Here is an 18,586-nt window from a genome sequence, read left to right on the forward strand (position 1 = left end):
CGCTTGTACAGTTTGAGCAACAACTTGTAAAAGTTTCGAATTCTTCCCGTTACATATTTGGTTGCTATTTTCAAACAAACTAATTACAAACAAAAGAACAATGAAACATAGAAACACAAAATCCTTGAGTCTCGAAAAAGTTTGTTTTAAATTAATTTGTTCTTTTAATCAATTTTCAATTGACCTTAATTTTGTCCAGGACTTTCTTCTTTTTCTCCGATTACTATGACGATGTTCCTATCATTCCGTACAACAAAAACTAGTAAGTAGCAGAACCATGCTAAGAAAATAAAGGTCCCAGCATAAAGGTCCCTCTTACACTAGAAACGGCTAAATATGTTACAAACACAATAAGCTATGCGCATTCCTGCTGTAATTAATTATTCCAATCATAGCAAGCATTACGCAGTAACCGTGTAAACGCTACAGTGGAGTATCTCGAGCGGCTGCTGACGCGACAACACGTGCCAACACGCGCCACCACGCGACGTGACGCGCCGCTCACTTCTAACGTAATTGTACCTAATTAGGTACTCCCGCGTAATTAAGAAGAATAAACAATTGCTGAGGCCGCATGTGAATAATTTATGAATTTGCTTGTTATATCGTTTGTCTATCTGTAGAGTAGCATTGTGACAGACTGTTTACTTAAGTACTATTGAAATAATGTTATAATTTTCGTTTCTGTATGCATTTAAGTATGTTTAAAGAAATGTAATATTATTCAAAACTTTAACAATTACGACTAAAGTCATTTTTAAGCAACCATTTCATAATTTTATAAATATATAACTAACAACTATAACTATAAAGGTACTAATATTATAAAGCTTCAGAGGTTTTTTGTTTGATTAACCCTCGATTTGAGAAAAAAATCGCGACTTGTAGCAAATATGATGTAATAGCTCTTTCGTCTTCTGAATCAATCAGCAATTGAAACTAACAATAAAATAAGGCTCCATACCCGCTACGTCTTTATTGCATTGCCATCAGCGTTTATGGCCGTAATAATGATCGTGACCGCATTGGAAGTGCGCCAAGAGCGTCACGGCGCGGGCAGCTGACGTATCGCGCGCGTGTAGCGTCGTGTCGCGTGTTGCGTGACGCGTGTCGCGCCGGACGCGCCGCGTATCGCGACATCTGCTTTACGAGTGCGGCCGAACTCGCCGACAAGCGCGATACGGTGATACGCCGACACGGCCCAAGTGCACGCATTTGCATACCGCCATACGTCGCGTCCCGGACGCGGCGGGAAGCGTGCCTGTCGTCTCATTCTCGTCAACTCCATCACGTGTAGCTGTAATACATACTTTTAAAATGTTAAATTAGATACGAAATGTCTCCAATTGGTTTGCATAGATACTTACGGCCTTACTAATAAAAAGTTAAACAATAGATAAATTTCTACCATTTTATACAATAGCTGTGTCCTGCTCTTGCTCACATGAAACGTCAATCAAAAAACAAGACAGGTTATTGCAATGACTAATCCATTGCATGGTAACATTTTATTAGTAAGGCCGTTAATATTTACCTTATTGACAAATTCTATGGAATATGTTAGGAAACGTGATATAGAAAAGTATTGAAGCGAACGCATTAGGCCAAGGCTTTAATTATCTACAATAGGTGGTACGCCGTACGAAAAATGATCGCTTTCGGTTGGCTGGCGGCGTGCGGCGCGAGCGACGCGTTCCTTCACGCGCCGCTCGTTCATTTTGCGGATATTTTAAAGATTGAAACGTAACGGCGCGAGTAAATTGAGTTAGAACGAGTGACTAATTAGGTCAGGGTGACGGAGAGTATCGCCCCCTCGACACTCACGATTCATTCTTTTGTTGTCTCAGCCTTGTTCCTGGACTTTATTATATTGAGATAAAAACTGTGACATTTGTATTTCTCTACGTGACCATGTTTATTGTAAAAACTTTTATCTTTTATTCTGATCACGTCTCACCAATCAAGAAAGTACCTAAACATAGATTTTTTGGAAATAATTGGGATTGTTAATTGTCCGACGACAAAACAACTTACATTCCACTTTTGAAAATAAACTCGAATACATAATAAGATACACTTTCTACATTTTTATAGCCTTTGTTAGAAAGTTGCAAGCAAACGCAATCAATAAGTTAAGTCCTTAAGTGACCTTAGAGCATTAAACCATAATGCTCTAAGGTCAAGTCATTTCAATGTTAGGTATATGATAATATCCACATATCCTATCAAATCCTACTAATAATATAAATGCGAAAGTTTGTGAGGATGGATGTATGTGTATGTGTATGTATACGTATGTTTGTTACTCTTTCTCGCAAATACTACTACTACTACCGATTACAGTGAAATTTAGCACACTTATACTTGGATTAACACATCTGATCGGTTTTATCCCGGAAATCCCACGGGAGCGGGAATCCAACTATGCGGGTTTTTCTTAGAAAATGCGGGCGAAGCCGGGGGCATAAAGCCAGTTCACTATGATACCATTCAACAACTGAATTTTATTTCAATAACTCTTATTAGTCCATTGAAAAGTTACATTTGACAATAATTATTATAGTTCTACGATAAAAAGTTACTGGACCACAGCTGTTGTAGAGAATTTAATTTGCTACAAATAATGTTAACATTTTTTTTTTTATCAGATAAAAAGTTTTAGAGATATATCTTAAAAACCATTTCAACCGCTATTTTCAAGATGGCGGCCGTGGGACAAGGGTGGTGACCCCACAAACTTGGTTTTAGCTTCACACTGGCCCCCCCTACATATCAAAAAAATAAAATTGCGTCCTCTAAAAAACGCAAGGTTAGGCCTAAAAAATGTAACATTTCAATTAGTTCAGGATACATCGCCCATTTTTGCAAGTGACTACTATCAAGCTAATTTTCCGTTTCGTATCGCTGTGGATGACCGTCACTTTTTGGTGATGAGCGTATATTTACCGACAGACAAAGAAGAGAATCTTATAGATTTTACGTCAACGTTAGCACAAATGTCTGCAATAATAGAGGATAGCGACGTTGAGGCGGCCTTTTGTCTTGGCGATTTTAATGCTGATCCTAATGGGAGATTTGGACGCCAATTAATGAATTTTTGTAACGAACACGATCTTGTATGTGCAGACCTAGAAATATTAGGTAAAGACTCCAATGAATACACGTACGTAAGTGATGTCTATTATACGAGATCTTGGCTGGACCATTGTGTTGTGACCAAAGCGGCTTTTCCTTGTATAACACTGATAAATGTACTTCACGATGTGTACTGGTCGGACCACCTACCGCTTATAGTGCAGTGTGACATTGAAGTTGTTCAGTGTAAGGTACAGTGCAGTAGTAAGGGATTAAATAGAGGCGTCATTTGGGGTAATAGAGACCTAAATCAAGTTAACGTTTATAGTAAGGAATGCTGTGATAATTTAAGTAAATTAAAATATTCTAGTCAATGTAAGATCTGTGATACGGTTAATTGTACAAACCATTTATTTTTAATTAATGAATATTATGACAAAATTGTTCAAACATTACAGAACGCAGCAATTGTAAGTTCTGGATGTCGTCGTAGGGTCAGGAGGATGAATATAACTGGATGGAATTACCACGTTCGAGAATTACACCAGAGAGCGAGATTGAATTATAAAAATTGGGTAGCTGCAAGTAAGCCAATGACTGGGGACTTATTTAGTGATATGGTCAACAGTAAAAAGATTTTTAAGAACAAACTTAAATGGTGTCAGGACAATCAGGAGCAGATAAAAATGGACATCTTGGCAATGCATAAGCGAAACAACAATTTCATAAAATTCTGGGAATCAACAAAAAAGTTACAAGGCAAAACATCTGCGCCCGCTTGTATAAATAATGTTCAGAAACCAAAAGAAATTGCTGATTTGTTTGCTATGCATTTTCAAGTTGAACCAATAATAAACTCAAGCTCAGTTACTAATGCCAAGAGTGATAAAGTTATGAATAAGAGTGAAAACCCATGTAAATATACGGCTAAGGATATCGCTGGGATCGTGAAGGGCATGTCACGTGGTAAGTCCCCAGGCATTGACGGACTTAGTTTAGAGCATATATTGCACGCAGGGCCAGAAATCTTTCGCGTTTTGGCAGACTTGTATAATTTATGTCTGAACCTTTCTTATCTTCCTCCTGATCTTATGAGGACCGTTGTGGTGCCAGTTCCTAAAAATAAAACGGGTGAACTTTCGAGTTTAAACAATTACAGACCTATCTCACTGGGCACAATTCTGGGTAAAATTCTTGAAAGACTTATTTACCCAGAATTGTCGAAGAATGTTGTTATACACGATGCTCAGTTTGGTTTTCGTCCCGGGCTCTCAACAGATTCTGCAATTTTTAGCTTAAAAAGTGTTATAAATTATTATAAATCTCGAGATACGTCCGTGTACGCATGTTTTTTGGACCTCAGTCGCGCTTTTGATCTTGTGGATTATAAACTACTTTGGAATAAACTGTCCAATAGCTCAGTTCCATCAAATATTGTTGATTTGTTGAGATACTGGTACGAGAACCAAACCAATTGTGTGCGATGGGGCGACTCGTTGTCTAATGAATATAGATTAAACTGCGGAGTGCGCCAAGGTGGGCTTACCTCACCAGATTTGTTCAACTTGTATATGAATGACCTGATTGAGGAACTGAGTAAAACGAAGGTAGGTTGTCATATTGGCAGTACTTGTGTTAACAACCTCAGCTACGCCGACGACATGGTTCTTCTCAGTCCCTCAATCAATGGTCTGAGGCGCATGCTCTCAATCTGTGAGCGCTATGCGCTTGAGCATGGTCTGAAGTATAATGTTGGGAAATCACAAGTGATGGTTTTTAAGGCAGGTCGCGGGCCGGATATGGTTCCTAACGTTTGCTTGAATAGCACACCCGTTGAACGGGTGGGACGGTTCAAGTACTTGGGACACTTTCTCACAGAAAATCTGAATGATGACGAGGATATTGAACGTGAGCGTCGAGCGCTTGCCGTCAGATGCAACATGCTAGCACGCAGATTTTCTAAATGTAATGAAGAGGTAAAATCTATTCTATTCAAAACATATTGTCAAAATTTGTATACCTGTCAATTATGGTCAAATTTCTCTAGAAAAGCTTTAAGCACCATTAGGGTGCAGTATAATGATGCATACCGCATCCTAATGAAATTGCCTAGGTACTGCAGTGCGTCTAGCATGTTTGCAGATGGCGGCATCAATGACTTCTTCGCAATTATTAGATTGCGAATAGCATCTTTTTGGTCGCGTATACGCTCCTCTAATAACAAAATTATATATACGCTGTCCGAGTACTTGAACAGTCCCATTCTTAAGTATTGGTTATGTGTCCATCTGAATAAGAACCGTAAGTAGTTGTATTTTAGTTTTTATAAGTGTTCCTAAAATACTCAAAATCTTAAATGTAATTTTAATTATATAAATATGGATACCAGATATCTGAAATAAAGATCTATTATTATTATTATTATATCACTTATGATTAACAAATAAATTGCGGAAGTCTCTCTTGTGTGAGTATTTACATATTACTCGGTGAACAAACACACGGACGAGTTACGTGACGTGATGGTCACCAGCACGTGAGGCTTCTACAAGTTTTTCTACTTGTTCACGTACCAAATAAAAAAAAATGTGTGCGTGTACTAATGTAGATACACACGTAAGAAGTGAAACTTCTTTATTTTTCAAAAAATAATTTACTTTACAGAAATACGTCGAATCACGCGTGGTAGGGATAAGAAAAAGATGGCGCGTAACGGAAAAATGTTACACTAAAATTTTTTCCAACCCCGATACAGAAGTTTCACTTCAAATATTTCCAAAACCTGAACTCAAAAATAACTTACACAATATTTTTCGACACGACCCTGGATTCTAAAATCTAATTCATTTCGCATAGACGCCTTGATTCACTCACAAAAAGGATTACACTGTACACAAGCGAGCGATCCTAAAGTTTTTTAGTGTTTGAAAGCAAGTCTGGTGTCAGCTTGACCCAGTTCATTTCGAAACCTTATAAATGATTTCGTATCTCCTTTCCGAAATTCAAAAACTTCGCTTCATAAAGCGTAGCAACGATTTAAATACTCAGATAAGCTCCTCGCTAATTACGGCGCATGAAATTATGTCGTTGTTCAAAATTGTGCATGCAAGTCTGACGTCACGGGATAATACAGGCTTCTTGTGATTCGACGTCGGCTCTGAGGCTCGCTCGCTATTATAGCTCTACGTATTCACACGAAACTGCAAGAATGTGCAATAAACGAAATATATGACATGCCTTAGAGCATTGAACACGCAAACGCCTGCAAAATAGACCAAAATAGATAGAGTATTTTATGCAAATATGAGATTGAAATTAACACAATCGCATAATTATTTAACAGTAAATTTCAAAGTACGCAAACCTTATGATTAAATCTGTAAATAAGTTCTGCATATTCGGCCGTCTATCCAGTACATCTGTATTCTGCATATTCAATGGCGACCGCGCTCGCCGTCGCTCCTACATAATGAATGCGACTCAGAGCTTCGTTTTGAAATACTACTCGTCTCTAACCGCAACACCTTGCCCAGATTTATTGAAACTGTTTAAGCCACTCGCAATGAGAGCGCCGCGCGCCGGCTAAATGGCTACCCGCGGGCCCGGCGGGGAGAGGGTAGGGGGGGGGGGCTAGCTCTCACTTATTTACATACCTGAAACTGCAACGTGCTTCAGCTTACCAAAATTACGAAAAATATTCTCATTGCATATTTCGGCCGAAATTCAGCTTATCGCAGTGTAGTATGTATGTAAAAAAGAGTTTAATTGTTTAACCGACTTCAAAAAAGGAGGAGGTTATCAATTCGGCCGGTATAATATATATTTTTTTTATGTATGTACACCGATTACTTCGAGGTTTCTGAACCGATTTACGTGATTCTTTTTTGTTCGATGCGGGATGGTGTCGAATTGGTCCCATAAAAAATTTATACAGATAGGCCCAGTAGTTTTTATTTTATGAGCATTTTTGTCTGTACTCGATGACTTCATTGGAATGTAGCAAGTAACTTTGATTCACTTCCCGGTAACCGATTGAGCTGAAATTTTGTATACGTATGTAAATTGGATAGCGATGAAACATTATCATGACATAGAGCTGATTTGATGATTGAATCGGAAGGTGGCCATAGGAACTCAGTAATATATTGACTCAACTTTATGGAGTTTGGGCTCGTTTGATTCGTGTTGAAAAATACACTAAAAAGTATAACTGCGTTAAAAACAACCGACTTCAAAAACGGAAAAGTAAAAAATAAAATAGATTTGATATTATTAATTACTACATAATATTATTTAGATGTGCTATTTATTAAATAGGTTTGAAGTCGGTGTCAAACATTAAGCACTTAGTATTAAGCCCGTGCACCGACATCAAACCTTTGCACATCTAAATAATATGTGGTAATTAATAATATCAAATCTATTTTATTTTTTACTTTTCCGTTTTTAAAGGCGGTTGTTTTTAACGCAGTTATTTTTATTCCTGTATAGATAAAACAATTACTTAATTTCAAAGAGCAACTCATGAAATCATTATAGTGTATGAGTGTTCCACTTGACCATTAGCATTCATGAACAACAAAGAAAATCAACACTTTCGTCAACCCAATGCACTAAGCTCGACATATTTGCGCCACTACCAACCACAACAAACCCGGCTCCGGCCACAATGCGAGTCTCAGGTACACAATGCGACACCAGTCACGTAGGTAATTACGCACACGATTACTGTGCGATTGTGTATTGATTGATGACACGCAGCGGTGTCACGGCGACACGCGTCACGCGTCAAGCTATCAGCGGCGACACTGCCGGTCACTGCGACGTTAGACAGCGCTAACTGATTGGGCCCACAATTACTGCGATCGCATGAGCTAGCATCTGAGCGGCTTAATGAACAGCCAGCTGTAGCCGGCGATAATGTTGCCTTGTTAATCACTCCGTGACAATTGTAGGTAGCAGCATTGCACAATGCACAGGCGCTGTCAAGCGCCCGTGTAATTATGTATATCGCATAATAATATGTAAACAAGTCTGATTAATACAATGAATTTGGTACGTTTTTTGTTTAGGCAGATATAACGATTATCCTTTCATAATATACTATGACTTAAAATTAGAAGGCTGTCGCCCGTGACAAAAAATGTTGATAAAGTTGATATACTTACATCAACTTTATCAACATTTTTTGTAAGAATTTTACAGATGTAGGTATACCTTAGCATTAACGGAATGTTTTATGATGATATGTTTATAATTATGACGTATATGTTTATATTCATACGTATGCAATGTTGAAAGACGATTTCTCGTGAAAAGCAACGCAGCAGGCCGCAGGGCGCCGCTGCGCTGCCCGCAGTCACTCCCGGTAATGAGGTCCGGTCCCGCGGGCCGCGCCTCGCTCGCTAATCGTTGCATTCATTAACTAAACTACCCACACGTAATATGACGAAATAAACACATTATACAATAAACCTCACATAAAAAGGGCACACACTTATTACTTTTTTGAGATATTGTGCGTCGTGAGTACTCTTTTAGAATTCTGAAAATGTTACTTAGGTACATACTTGTTAAAAAATAACATAAAAGAAACAGAAATAACATAAAAGAAACAGAAACAATGAATAATTATTTTTTTATAGTATAATAGGAGAGTCAAATCAATTCAATCTCATTTTAAACTCGTCGAAATTGTCTCAGGAGCTACTGACACCATTCGTTACGTAATCATTGCATTTTTTATTAATTTTTAGCCCTAAAAAAATATTAAGCGAACATTGCGAGCTGTCGATAGCTAACAAAGTGCAACGTTGTAGTTATCCTAACAGCTAACACTGTGATGCTAGTTAGTTGCCTCGTTGTAAGTTGTTTTGCGTCATATCTCTATAAACAATATCATATTAATTATTTATAACATTTTTACTATAAATTTCGAATAAATTTATTTCAGGCTGTGATCAATATGTGATTTCAAAATTAATAATGATTCCCATGATAATAAATAATAATTAATCAGACCATAAATCCTATTTCTGAACTCAATTTTGAACAACAATGAAGTTAATATTCGGAAACCTTTTATTTCATGTATATTGTACAATATTACTGAATGATTTTAATGATGTTGCAAAAAATATTTAGACATGACTTCTCAAGCCTTTGAATTAAAATGTCATAACAGAATATGACCAATTTTTACAACCTTATGGTAACCACAGCGTAAAGCCTCACAATCCCCCGCAGCACGACCGCGGGTGTGATTACGATATCGCTATAAAACGCTCGTAAAACGCTCGCGAGGCGCCGTTGCGTCGCTCCTTGTTAACATTAATTAAAGCCCGCGCCCCGCGCCCGCCTCACGCCGCCCGCCCGACCCGAGCGGACCGCGCGCACATAAATCTCCTTTTTATTGGCTCGCCCCACAGGAAATCTAAAATGGAAATGAAGGTAGTCGATCGAACGTGTATTGGGACCTGCACCGCCTGCAGCCGCACACCGGGGTCGGCGGCGCAGCCTGCGGCTAATGCCATCTTGTGTGGAAACACGCCACATGTCCTGCTGCACATAGAGCTAGGGAACTCTAAGCCGCAATGTTCAGGGTTTCGTCAACCGTTCCACGTTCGAATTTATTCATCATTTTCTTGAATTTATATTTTTTTGGTTTTTATGGCATTCAAATAAATAAATAAATAAATATTATAGGACATTATTACACAAATCGACCTAGTCCCACAGTAAGCTCAATTAAGGCTTGTGTTGTGGGTACTAGGCGACGATAAATATAATATTTAATAAATACATATAATATAGATAATAACACCCAGACCCAAGAACAAATAATTGAGTTCATCACACAAATATTTGCCCTGACCGGGGATCGAACCCGGGACCGTCGGCTCAGTAGGCAGTTACTTTACCACTGCGCCAACCGCGTCGTCAAATGCTTTATAAATATAAATTTATAAAGAATAGAAATGTTTTATAAATATAAATGGCAAATGCTTTATAAATATAAATTTATAAAGAATAGAAAAAATTCGATCACGAGGCGGGACTCGAACCCGCATCCTTCGCGCCATTCCGGGGCGGATGCCTAACCAACTCAGCCACTCGTGAGTTCGTGACCCGCCTGAGCAATCGAATTTATCCTATCCTTTCAGTTTTATGTGTCTTAAGGGACACACCGCGCGCCATCTATTGAGATGATTTAACAACCATCTCAATTTATAAATTGTCCGTATTTAAGCAAAAAGGAACCAACCAGCAAACACGCACTTTTGAGATATCAAAGGATTTACAAAAACATTTGCAGCTCTGTTAGATGAAGTAAAATTAATATTTATTTTATTTAAATTCATTGATAAATTACTTATTTAAGTATGTGTATATAAATTTGTTCTGAATACTCTTAAACTTTCTAGATAATTAAGAAAATGTGCATGTGGTTCCTTTTAACATTTATCAATTGATAGGTTTTCTCTTATACAAAAAAGAACCACAACCCAGGGATTTAATGATATAAATGAAACTATGTATTTATAATATCGTAATAAAGCTTTTATTAAAAAGATATATAAAATAATACATATAGAGGATGTTTATTCGACGTTATCATCAAATTGGATTTCGAAATCCACCGTGTCTAGTCCATCTATGTGGTCCTCTATTGCATCATCACTAATAAGATTGTTATAAAAACTCTGTGCATATTGTGGAATGAGATGTAATATGGCCTGAATATCGCTTGAAGGTGAAGAAAGCTTCTCCAGAGGCATCGACGTATAAGGTTCTTCGTTATCTTCTGTAATAAAAAGAAAAAAAGCTTTAAATCAAAACAATAAAGCCGCGTGGCTTTTATACGTAGATATATGGCGACAGCAAAATATAATTAGTTATTATAAAGCCGTGTCCCTACTAGACGACTAAGTATGTTGTAGGTACATGCGCCATGTACAAAAAACTGGCTAAGTGCGAGTAGAACTCACGCAACGAAGAGTTCCGTACCATTATCTATAAAAACGGCAAAAAAATCACGGTTTATTGTATGGGAGCCTCTTAAATATTTATTTTATTCTGTTTTTTAGTACCTATTTGTTGTTACAGCGGCATCAGAAATACATCATCTATGAAAATTTCGACTGTCTAACTATCACAGTTCATGAGACAGAGGGACAGACAGACAGACGGACAGCGGAGTCCTAGTAATAGGGTCTCGTTTTACCTTTTGGGTACGGAACCCTAAAAATCACACGCAACAGTGACCAAACCTAAAAAAAAATTAAATAAACTTGTTAAAATTTTCAATTTCGCGGGCTAGGGCCTTGTTCCGGTCAAAACAGTGGCAGTGCGACTTTTAAAATCAAACAAATTATTATATGCGCTGAATGTACTTGTACTGAATCTGAATCTAAACGTATTTTACCAAAATAGTAGGTAGGTAACTAGATCATCGACAGTTGTTTTTAAAACAAGGTTTAGTAGTTTCATCTCACAATGACAGATGAATCGTAACAAAATGACTCTTACTAATTCGACTCGCCTTCGTGAACAATAAAAGTGTCGTTAAAATACGTAAATCCACACAGGATTCCTCTTGTACTTACTAATTAATGAACTATCTTTTTAAAATCACTCCACAATCGGGAATGAATCAAAAGTGGATAAAGCGTACATACCTGCATCTCATAGATTCAATAAGTACTTAAATGCATTTAATAAAACTACTTACCCGTTGTATCTTCATTATTATCTTCGGTGTTCGTCTCCAATGCTTTTCTTTCCAATTGCTTCCTTATTTATTTATTACTAAACATTTTCACATTTAATTTTAAAGGTAATTAACAAAAACAATAGAACTTACTTCGCGGAGAAAAAAAACGGGCGTCACGTATTCGAAATACCTACCTACTTCGCTGAATGTCACCTATATTGACTGAAAATTGGAGGTTTGCACTTTGAGCTATTTAAGACGTAATGAAATACGTTGTTTAAAGATGAGAAGCATTCTGCATTGTGCACAAGTCAAGGCATTTGGTACCGTATAGCGATGATGGGTTTCAGGATGTTTTACAATATTTATTTATGCATGATAGAACCGAATGCTTGTGGTTTTATTTTGCAATAAAAAATTACAATTAAATTATGAATTTATTTTACGCATAACCATACCACAGAAACCTGGTTCCATTTTGTATATTAAAAATAATTGTTATTAATAGAAATATGTGTAATGTATAATGGTACCAAGTATCTGCGGATCTGTTTTGTATAAAATGACATGATAGTAATATCGTTTATTTGTTTGAACAAAGCAGTCCCGTGGTGCTGTGGTTCGGTTTTGCTTCATATGTATTATTCGTTGTTGCTGGTGGTTCCTTTCTGCTTTTAGTATACCTTGTTTCCAAGGTAAAATTCATGTGGTTCTTGTTTGTATAAGGATTTAGACCACTTTTAAATGAGTATTCTTCAAGAAACGGAAAAAAGCAAATTTGTCGAGTGGTTCCATTTTGCATAAATACGGACAATTTATATCATCATTTTCTGTTAACGCAATTAAAAACGGCATTATAGTATTACTGAAATTCAATTCGATGCAAACAAGAATACACTACTTGAAACAACATTATTATGAAACTGAATAAGGCACTTGCGTCGTCTCTTATTGAACAATGAACATTCTTCTTTGTTAATTCGACTCAAATCAAAGCAAATAATTTCATAAAATATTTTGCTTTAATTATTCACTTCTTCATTTATACACAATAATCATGAAGTATATTTTGTTCAATGACTTTATCAGAATATAGAAATGAACTCAAAAGGTCGGCTCGAATGCAGACCTAGTTATACTGAGAGGAATTAATTACAATATTTTATAAATATTGGACAACTGATTGGATCAGAGGTTACCTCTTCTATAGTTTAAGTTGTGGATTTAATGAAATGCACCGCTTTGTGGTATCGCTACGTTTAGATTGGGCTTCCTAGAGGACAAAAAGAGTTTAGCGAATGGACATTTTGTTAGATTAATTCAAAGTGCTTCTAGAAAAAGTTTAATTTAATGAATAAATAGTTAAGTTTGCTTATGACATATGACACTAATGATGTGATGTGTTTGTTGCAGTGTTGTCGTGCGGCGAGACGGGCGGCGGCGGGCGCGCGCGGCGCTACGTGGGGCTCTACACGGGGCCCTACTTCGACCCGTCCGCGCCCAACAACATCACGGCGCAGCTCGGCACGCACGCCTACCTGCCATGCAAGGTAACATTGCTTCCTGATATTTCCCCTACTGGCTCTTTATAAAGCCGGCAGAGAACCTGTAACGCCATGAGTTTTGGGAGGTGGTGACCATTTAACATAAGGTGGAACACATGCCTCTTTTCTTATCTAACATAAACGCGACACATCCTACGCGTAAGTCTGAATTGGGTAGATAAGTGGTTAAATCTAGGTTCTATAAAATAAAAAAATATCTAAAAGTAAGTTTCCCGCCGAGATATGCTAAGCGTAACTCAGCAAATACCTACAATCCGTGCAAAAGCAACTTCGAGCAAAAAGCCTATATTTGCCATTTTCGGCTTTCGCACTTTTTCGCGGCTTAGGAGTATTGTCGGCCACCTGTATCCGACACTTGCTCATTTATGTGCCGGAGTTTGACAACATGCACACGTTAAAATATATTTAATTAGTTTTTTTTTTTAATATAATGGCTTCCAAGAGACCAAAATAATTGGAAAATTTATAAGTGAATCAAAGTCTGCGAGCTTCGTAAGAATGTGTAGTTACACATTCACATTAACTAAGTTCCTAGTACTATTCCTAGAAAAAATGTCTAATCATCATCATCTGGCATTCCAGGTGCGGCAGCTGAGCAACAAGTCGGTGTCGTGGATCCGGCGCCGCGACGCGCACATCCTCACGGTGGACCGCTTCACGTTCATCGCTGACGAGCGCTTCCAGGCTTTCCTCGTCGAGGCCACTGACACCTGGACGCTACAGGTCTGTGTAATTCGCAACTTGGTATAATATGGATATGAAATTATTAGTGATCATTAAAAATTCTTGTGGTTTTTTAAAACCTCAGGAAATTTGTTTGCCGTCATTATTACAGCAACGCAGGCAAACGTAAAAAACTTCTTGAACGAATCTATGAATTTGAGATTAAATAGCAACAAAATATTGTAATTTTATACGAATTCTGATTTAAACTAAACTGTGAATACAAAGTCGTTGTACTAGCGACAAATAAGATGTACAAAAGAATAACTGTTATCAATTTGTGAATTGATTAAAGCGAGAATAGCGTTAGGTAATAACAGAAGCACCGATCGCTTTCAGGTGAAGTACGTGCAGGCGCGCGACGCCGGCGTGTACGAGTGCCAGGTTGGCACCGAGCCCAAGATGAGCCACTTCGTGCAGCTCAACGTCGTCGGTGAGTGCCGTCTGCCAACCGCCATCCAACTGCCGAGCTGTGGGCTCTTAATCTGGCTGTGCTATGCGTGATATGGCTTGTCCAATTTCAACAAATATCGCGTGGTAGCTCTTTCATTTAAATTTTATCCACTGGCTTGTGTTTTATACACAAAACACGAGGATTTCAATAAGTGAAATTTTATATGAACGTACATCAACAATTTTCATTACAATTCTAAAGCGACGTAATGTTTAGTTTCGATGTATTTCAAAGCAAACGTCCAACATTCCAGTCCCCAAGATCGAGATCGCCGGCGAGAGCGAGATCTATGTGAAGGCGGGCAGCACGGTGAGCCTGAAGTGCGTGATCACGCAGGCGCTGGAGGAGCCGGCCTACATCTTCTGGTACCACAACGAGGAGCGCGTGCTGAGCTACCGGCGCGGCCTGCGGGACATCCGCGTGGAGCGCCCCGCGCCCGACACAACGGTCGGCCACCTCGTCATACACAACCCCGTGCGCGAGGACTCCGGCAACTACTCCTGCGCGCCCTCCAACCTCGACTCGGCCTCCGTCGTGTTGCACGTCCTCAGCGGTCAGTAAAGCTTTTAATCGTTATAATATTTGATTCGATCACATTAATGATTAACTATTGTAATACGTATTGTGCACAACAGGCGAGCAGCCGGCGGCCATGCAGCACGGCAACGCGGCGGCGCGGCGCGGCGCGCGGACGGCGCTGCTGGCGGCCGCGCTGTGCGCCGCGCTCGGCGCCGCGCCGCGACCCGCACGCCTCGCGCCCGCCCTCGCGCTCGCCTTACTGATCATGTGCGTATACAGCTGTATCATAGTACGCTGGGTTTCAATTCATCATATTATTATTGCAGCTAATTCGTCTATAAGCTTATATTAAATCTTGTTTGATTATAGTACGTAGGTACGTAGTTTTAGTTTTCATCGTGAATTGGTTTATTTCATCAAAATCGAACCGTTAGTTTTCACGTGATGTCGGAATATACAGACAGACAGACAAAAATTTTTTTTAATCACATATTTGGGTTTGGTATCGATCCAGTAACACCCCCTGCTATTTATTTTTTCAATATTTTCAATGAACAGAATTGACCCTTCTACAGATTTATTATATTATGTATATGTATACCTAGATGCTGCTATGTAATTAAAACTTTGTCTTTTTTCGTGGATTATTGTTGTTTCAGTTTGGAATTCGCGAAATTTCAGACATTTCACTTAGGTTACGGTAGCAAACATAATAATATTATCATCACAACTCATGTAATAATACATTATAATATGTACATGCCGTCTCTTCTGTTCGTTTTATTTATTAAAATTAACTTTCATTTACATTTCAGGTTACAGTGTCACGACGAGGACGAGCCCAAGTAGCGCTCAGCGAGCTGCAAAGTTCCACCCCCTCGCCCCTCCCCCCGCGAAGAACTCTTAACTCGTATGTTATTGTACTTCCAAAGAAATACCAAATAACTTATAACTAAAAGAACACCACATGTGATGTGTAAATAGTATTTTTAATTGAATTTTTAATATATCATAATTGTATGGTAATATAAGGCCGTGTTTTCTATTCGGGAGCCGCAGTGGCCTCCGCCCGTAGGTTACGTCCCCGCGAGCTCAAGCCGCACCACTCCCGATCGAACTAGCTTAAGGTTCCTTTAGTCAATTAACGAGCAGCGACCCTTTCGAAGTACAATACATGGACCATCCTCCCGTTGCGTCGCAGCCGCCTGCGCCTGCGCTCGACGACTTCTGTTATATATTATATACGTTTTACTCTTTGACTCTGCCCGCGACGGGGCATTTGTAAAGTTGTAAATATTATGAATAGTTAAATAATAATATATATCTTTCGAATAAAATATTGCACGCGATACATGAATATAAACGCGTTGACGCGCCGCGCCCGAGCCTCCCGTTTAGCTGTATTCATAGACTATTCGGCGCATATTTTCGAAGTAGCTAATCTTAATAAAAGTGAGAGTCAAATATTATAATCTAAATCTGTTAAATTTCTATTATAAACCGAGAGATCGTGCAACATTTGTGACTTGTTTGCCCTAAAATGTTTATAGTCAAAAACTGATTTTCAATTTGTTAGAGTTTAGACATAATATTATAGCATGTATGCAATATACCTACTTTTGACAATGTACAAATAATTCGGTAATAATTATAATACTGAATCACTATAGAATACATAGTAAAAAACAGCTATAAAGTCAAACCGCAAAGTAAAATTTAATCACATTGATTGATGACAATTGACAACATAATATTGAATCGCATGTCATGTAGCTGTTGTGCGATCGCTGGGCTTGCGTGACGCGTGGTCACGTGGTGTACATAGTGTATGTGGGGGGGAGGGGGGCGCGCGCGCGTCGGTCACATGACACATCGAATCATCCGTTCGCAGCCCGCGCCCGGCGTGCGGCCCGTCGCCTAGCGACGCGCGAACCTTACGTTCTACATTCTACTGCGAGCGACGTCTGCACGTACAGTAAGATTCACGAAAGAATACCACTGCGCAGAAGGCATATTTTAGGTCCCTTTGGAGGTGCGAGGTGAGGCGCGGGCGGAATGCGTCAAGACCGGAGCGATGCCATTGGTGCGCGCGCGTCTCGCTCGGTCGCTATTCGTCTATCGCGGCATCGACGCACTGACACTGCTGCACAGTACAGTCGAAAAGAAATGTTTCTTTGTTTTAAATTGTTTTTTATTTGTTAAGTTTTCGTTGCTTGTTAAGTTTTTTGTTGAGATTTGTTATTGTGTTGAACTTATTTGCTATTTTAAGTTTTTAATTAATTATACGTGTGGGAGAAACTGCCGAGAGCGAAGATTCGACAGATGTGGATTTTTAAGAATCATCGGAAGATGAAGACTGTAGTATGGAACCCGGCCCCAGTTCCTCAAGTTCCACGATTCCCTCAAGTTCCATGATAGAGGGAATCATGGAACTTGAGAATAGCGATAGCGAATAAAAATTGTTTCACATATTTATAATATTTTTGGTTCAATTTATTTTAATAAACATTTAAAATTACTTACGTTTGATTTATTTGCATATAACCAGCGTTTACAACATTACACAAATTATTATAACCAACATTAAAATATTATTTTGTCTTAAGTCTTTTCTTCGTGAATGTACGTGCGCAGACGGCCGCCATTTGTGGTATTCTTTCGTGAATCGTACTGTAACCCGCATGATTCACATTTGTACAATAATTAACAATTATTGTTACCCAATTTGAAACATAACAATATTTTTTTATTTTATAATCACTAAGACTAACCGAGAACTGTTTAAAAATAATTCAATAGTTCTTGTTTTGGAAAAAAGAATAGTACAGCTTGTTTAATATTAAAGACGGAAGATAAGATTCGACTGTTATTTTATTGTTAAATATAAAGTGGTTTATTTATGTAATGTATGTATGCAAGTCGGTGGTTGTGTGCAGATGGCGCCGCGAGCGTAACATAGCGAGTGAGCCGCGCTCAGCCGCAGCCGATGTTTATTCGTTGACACTGTTACTGCCTCACTGTAAATATAATATTATTGTAAGTAATATAAATAAACATTAAACAAACATCGTTGAAATTATACTGCAGTTTTATTTTTACCTTGTTATTCAATCCCAAAATGGATGGCTGTAGCCTGTACCCGTCTGATGTTCGTCTCGTGATTCACGATCCGACCATATCGAATACATCAAAAAGAATTATCAAAATCGATTCAGTTGTTCATGCGTGATGCCATGATCAAGGGAAATAGGGATACATTTTAATAATATACTAGCGGTCCGCCCCGGCTTCGCCCGTGGTACATATTTACGCTTTCTCTACATAAGAACCATCCTTGGACTTCCACAAACATTAAAAAAAAAGAATTATCGAAATCGGTTCAGCCGTTATCACGTGATGCCGTGACAACGCGAAACGGGTTTCATTTTTATATATTACTAGCTTACCGCCCGCGGCTTCGCCCGCTTTCTTTAAAACGATTTGAGAATTAAACTATCCTATCTCTCAAGTTGGATCGAACTGCACATGGTGTGCGAA

General features: G+C 38.6%; 1 protein-coding gene and 1 long non-coding RNA gene across 2 annotated transcripts in view; one reads left to right on the top strand and one right to left on the bottom strand.

The window, feature by feature from the left end:
* Positions 1–15,248, top strand: part of LOC123698753 (hemicentin-2-like) — a gene marked incomplete at its 3' end in the record, with an annotated part of 122,927 nt that extends 107,679 nt beyond the window's left edge. The window contains exons 3-7 of the mRNA XM_045645502.1: positions 13,202–13,338; positions 13,936–14,076; positions 14,416–14,509; positions 14,784–15,083; positions 15,166–15,248. Coding sequence (XP_045501458.1) covers positions 13,202–13,338; positions 13,936–14,076; positions 14,416–14,509; positions 14,784–15,083; positions 15,166–15,248 — 755 coding nt within the window. The remainder of the gene's footprint in view (positions 1–13,201; positions 13,339–13,935; positions 14,077–14,415; positions 14,510–14,783; positions 15,084–15,165) is intronic.
* Positions 10,557–12,262, bottom strand: LOC123698566. Its single transcript, XR_006752426.1, has 2 exons — positions 11,807–12,262; positions 10,557–10,879 (listed from the first exon to the last, which is right to left on the bottom strand). It is a non-coding gene; the product is annotated as an uncharacterized LOC123698566 (long non-coding RNA).
* Positions 15,249–18,586: the final 3,338 nt, after the last annotated feature.

The sequence above is a fragment of the Colias croceus genome, chromosome 16 (assembly GCF_905220415.1).
Source record: "Colias croceus chromosome 16, ilColCroc2.1".
NCBI classification, from domain to species: domain Eukaryota; kingdom Metazoa; phylum Arthropoda; class Insecta; order Lepidoptera; family Pieridae; genus Colias; species Colias croceus.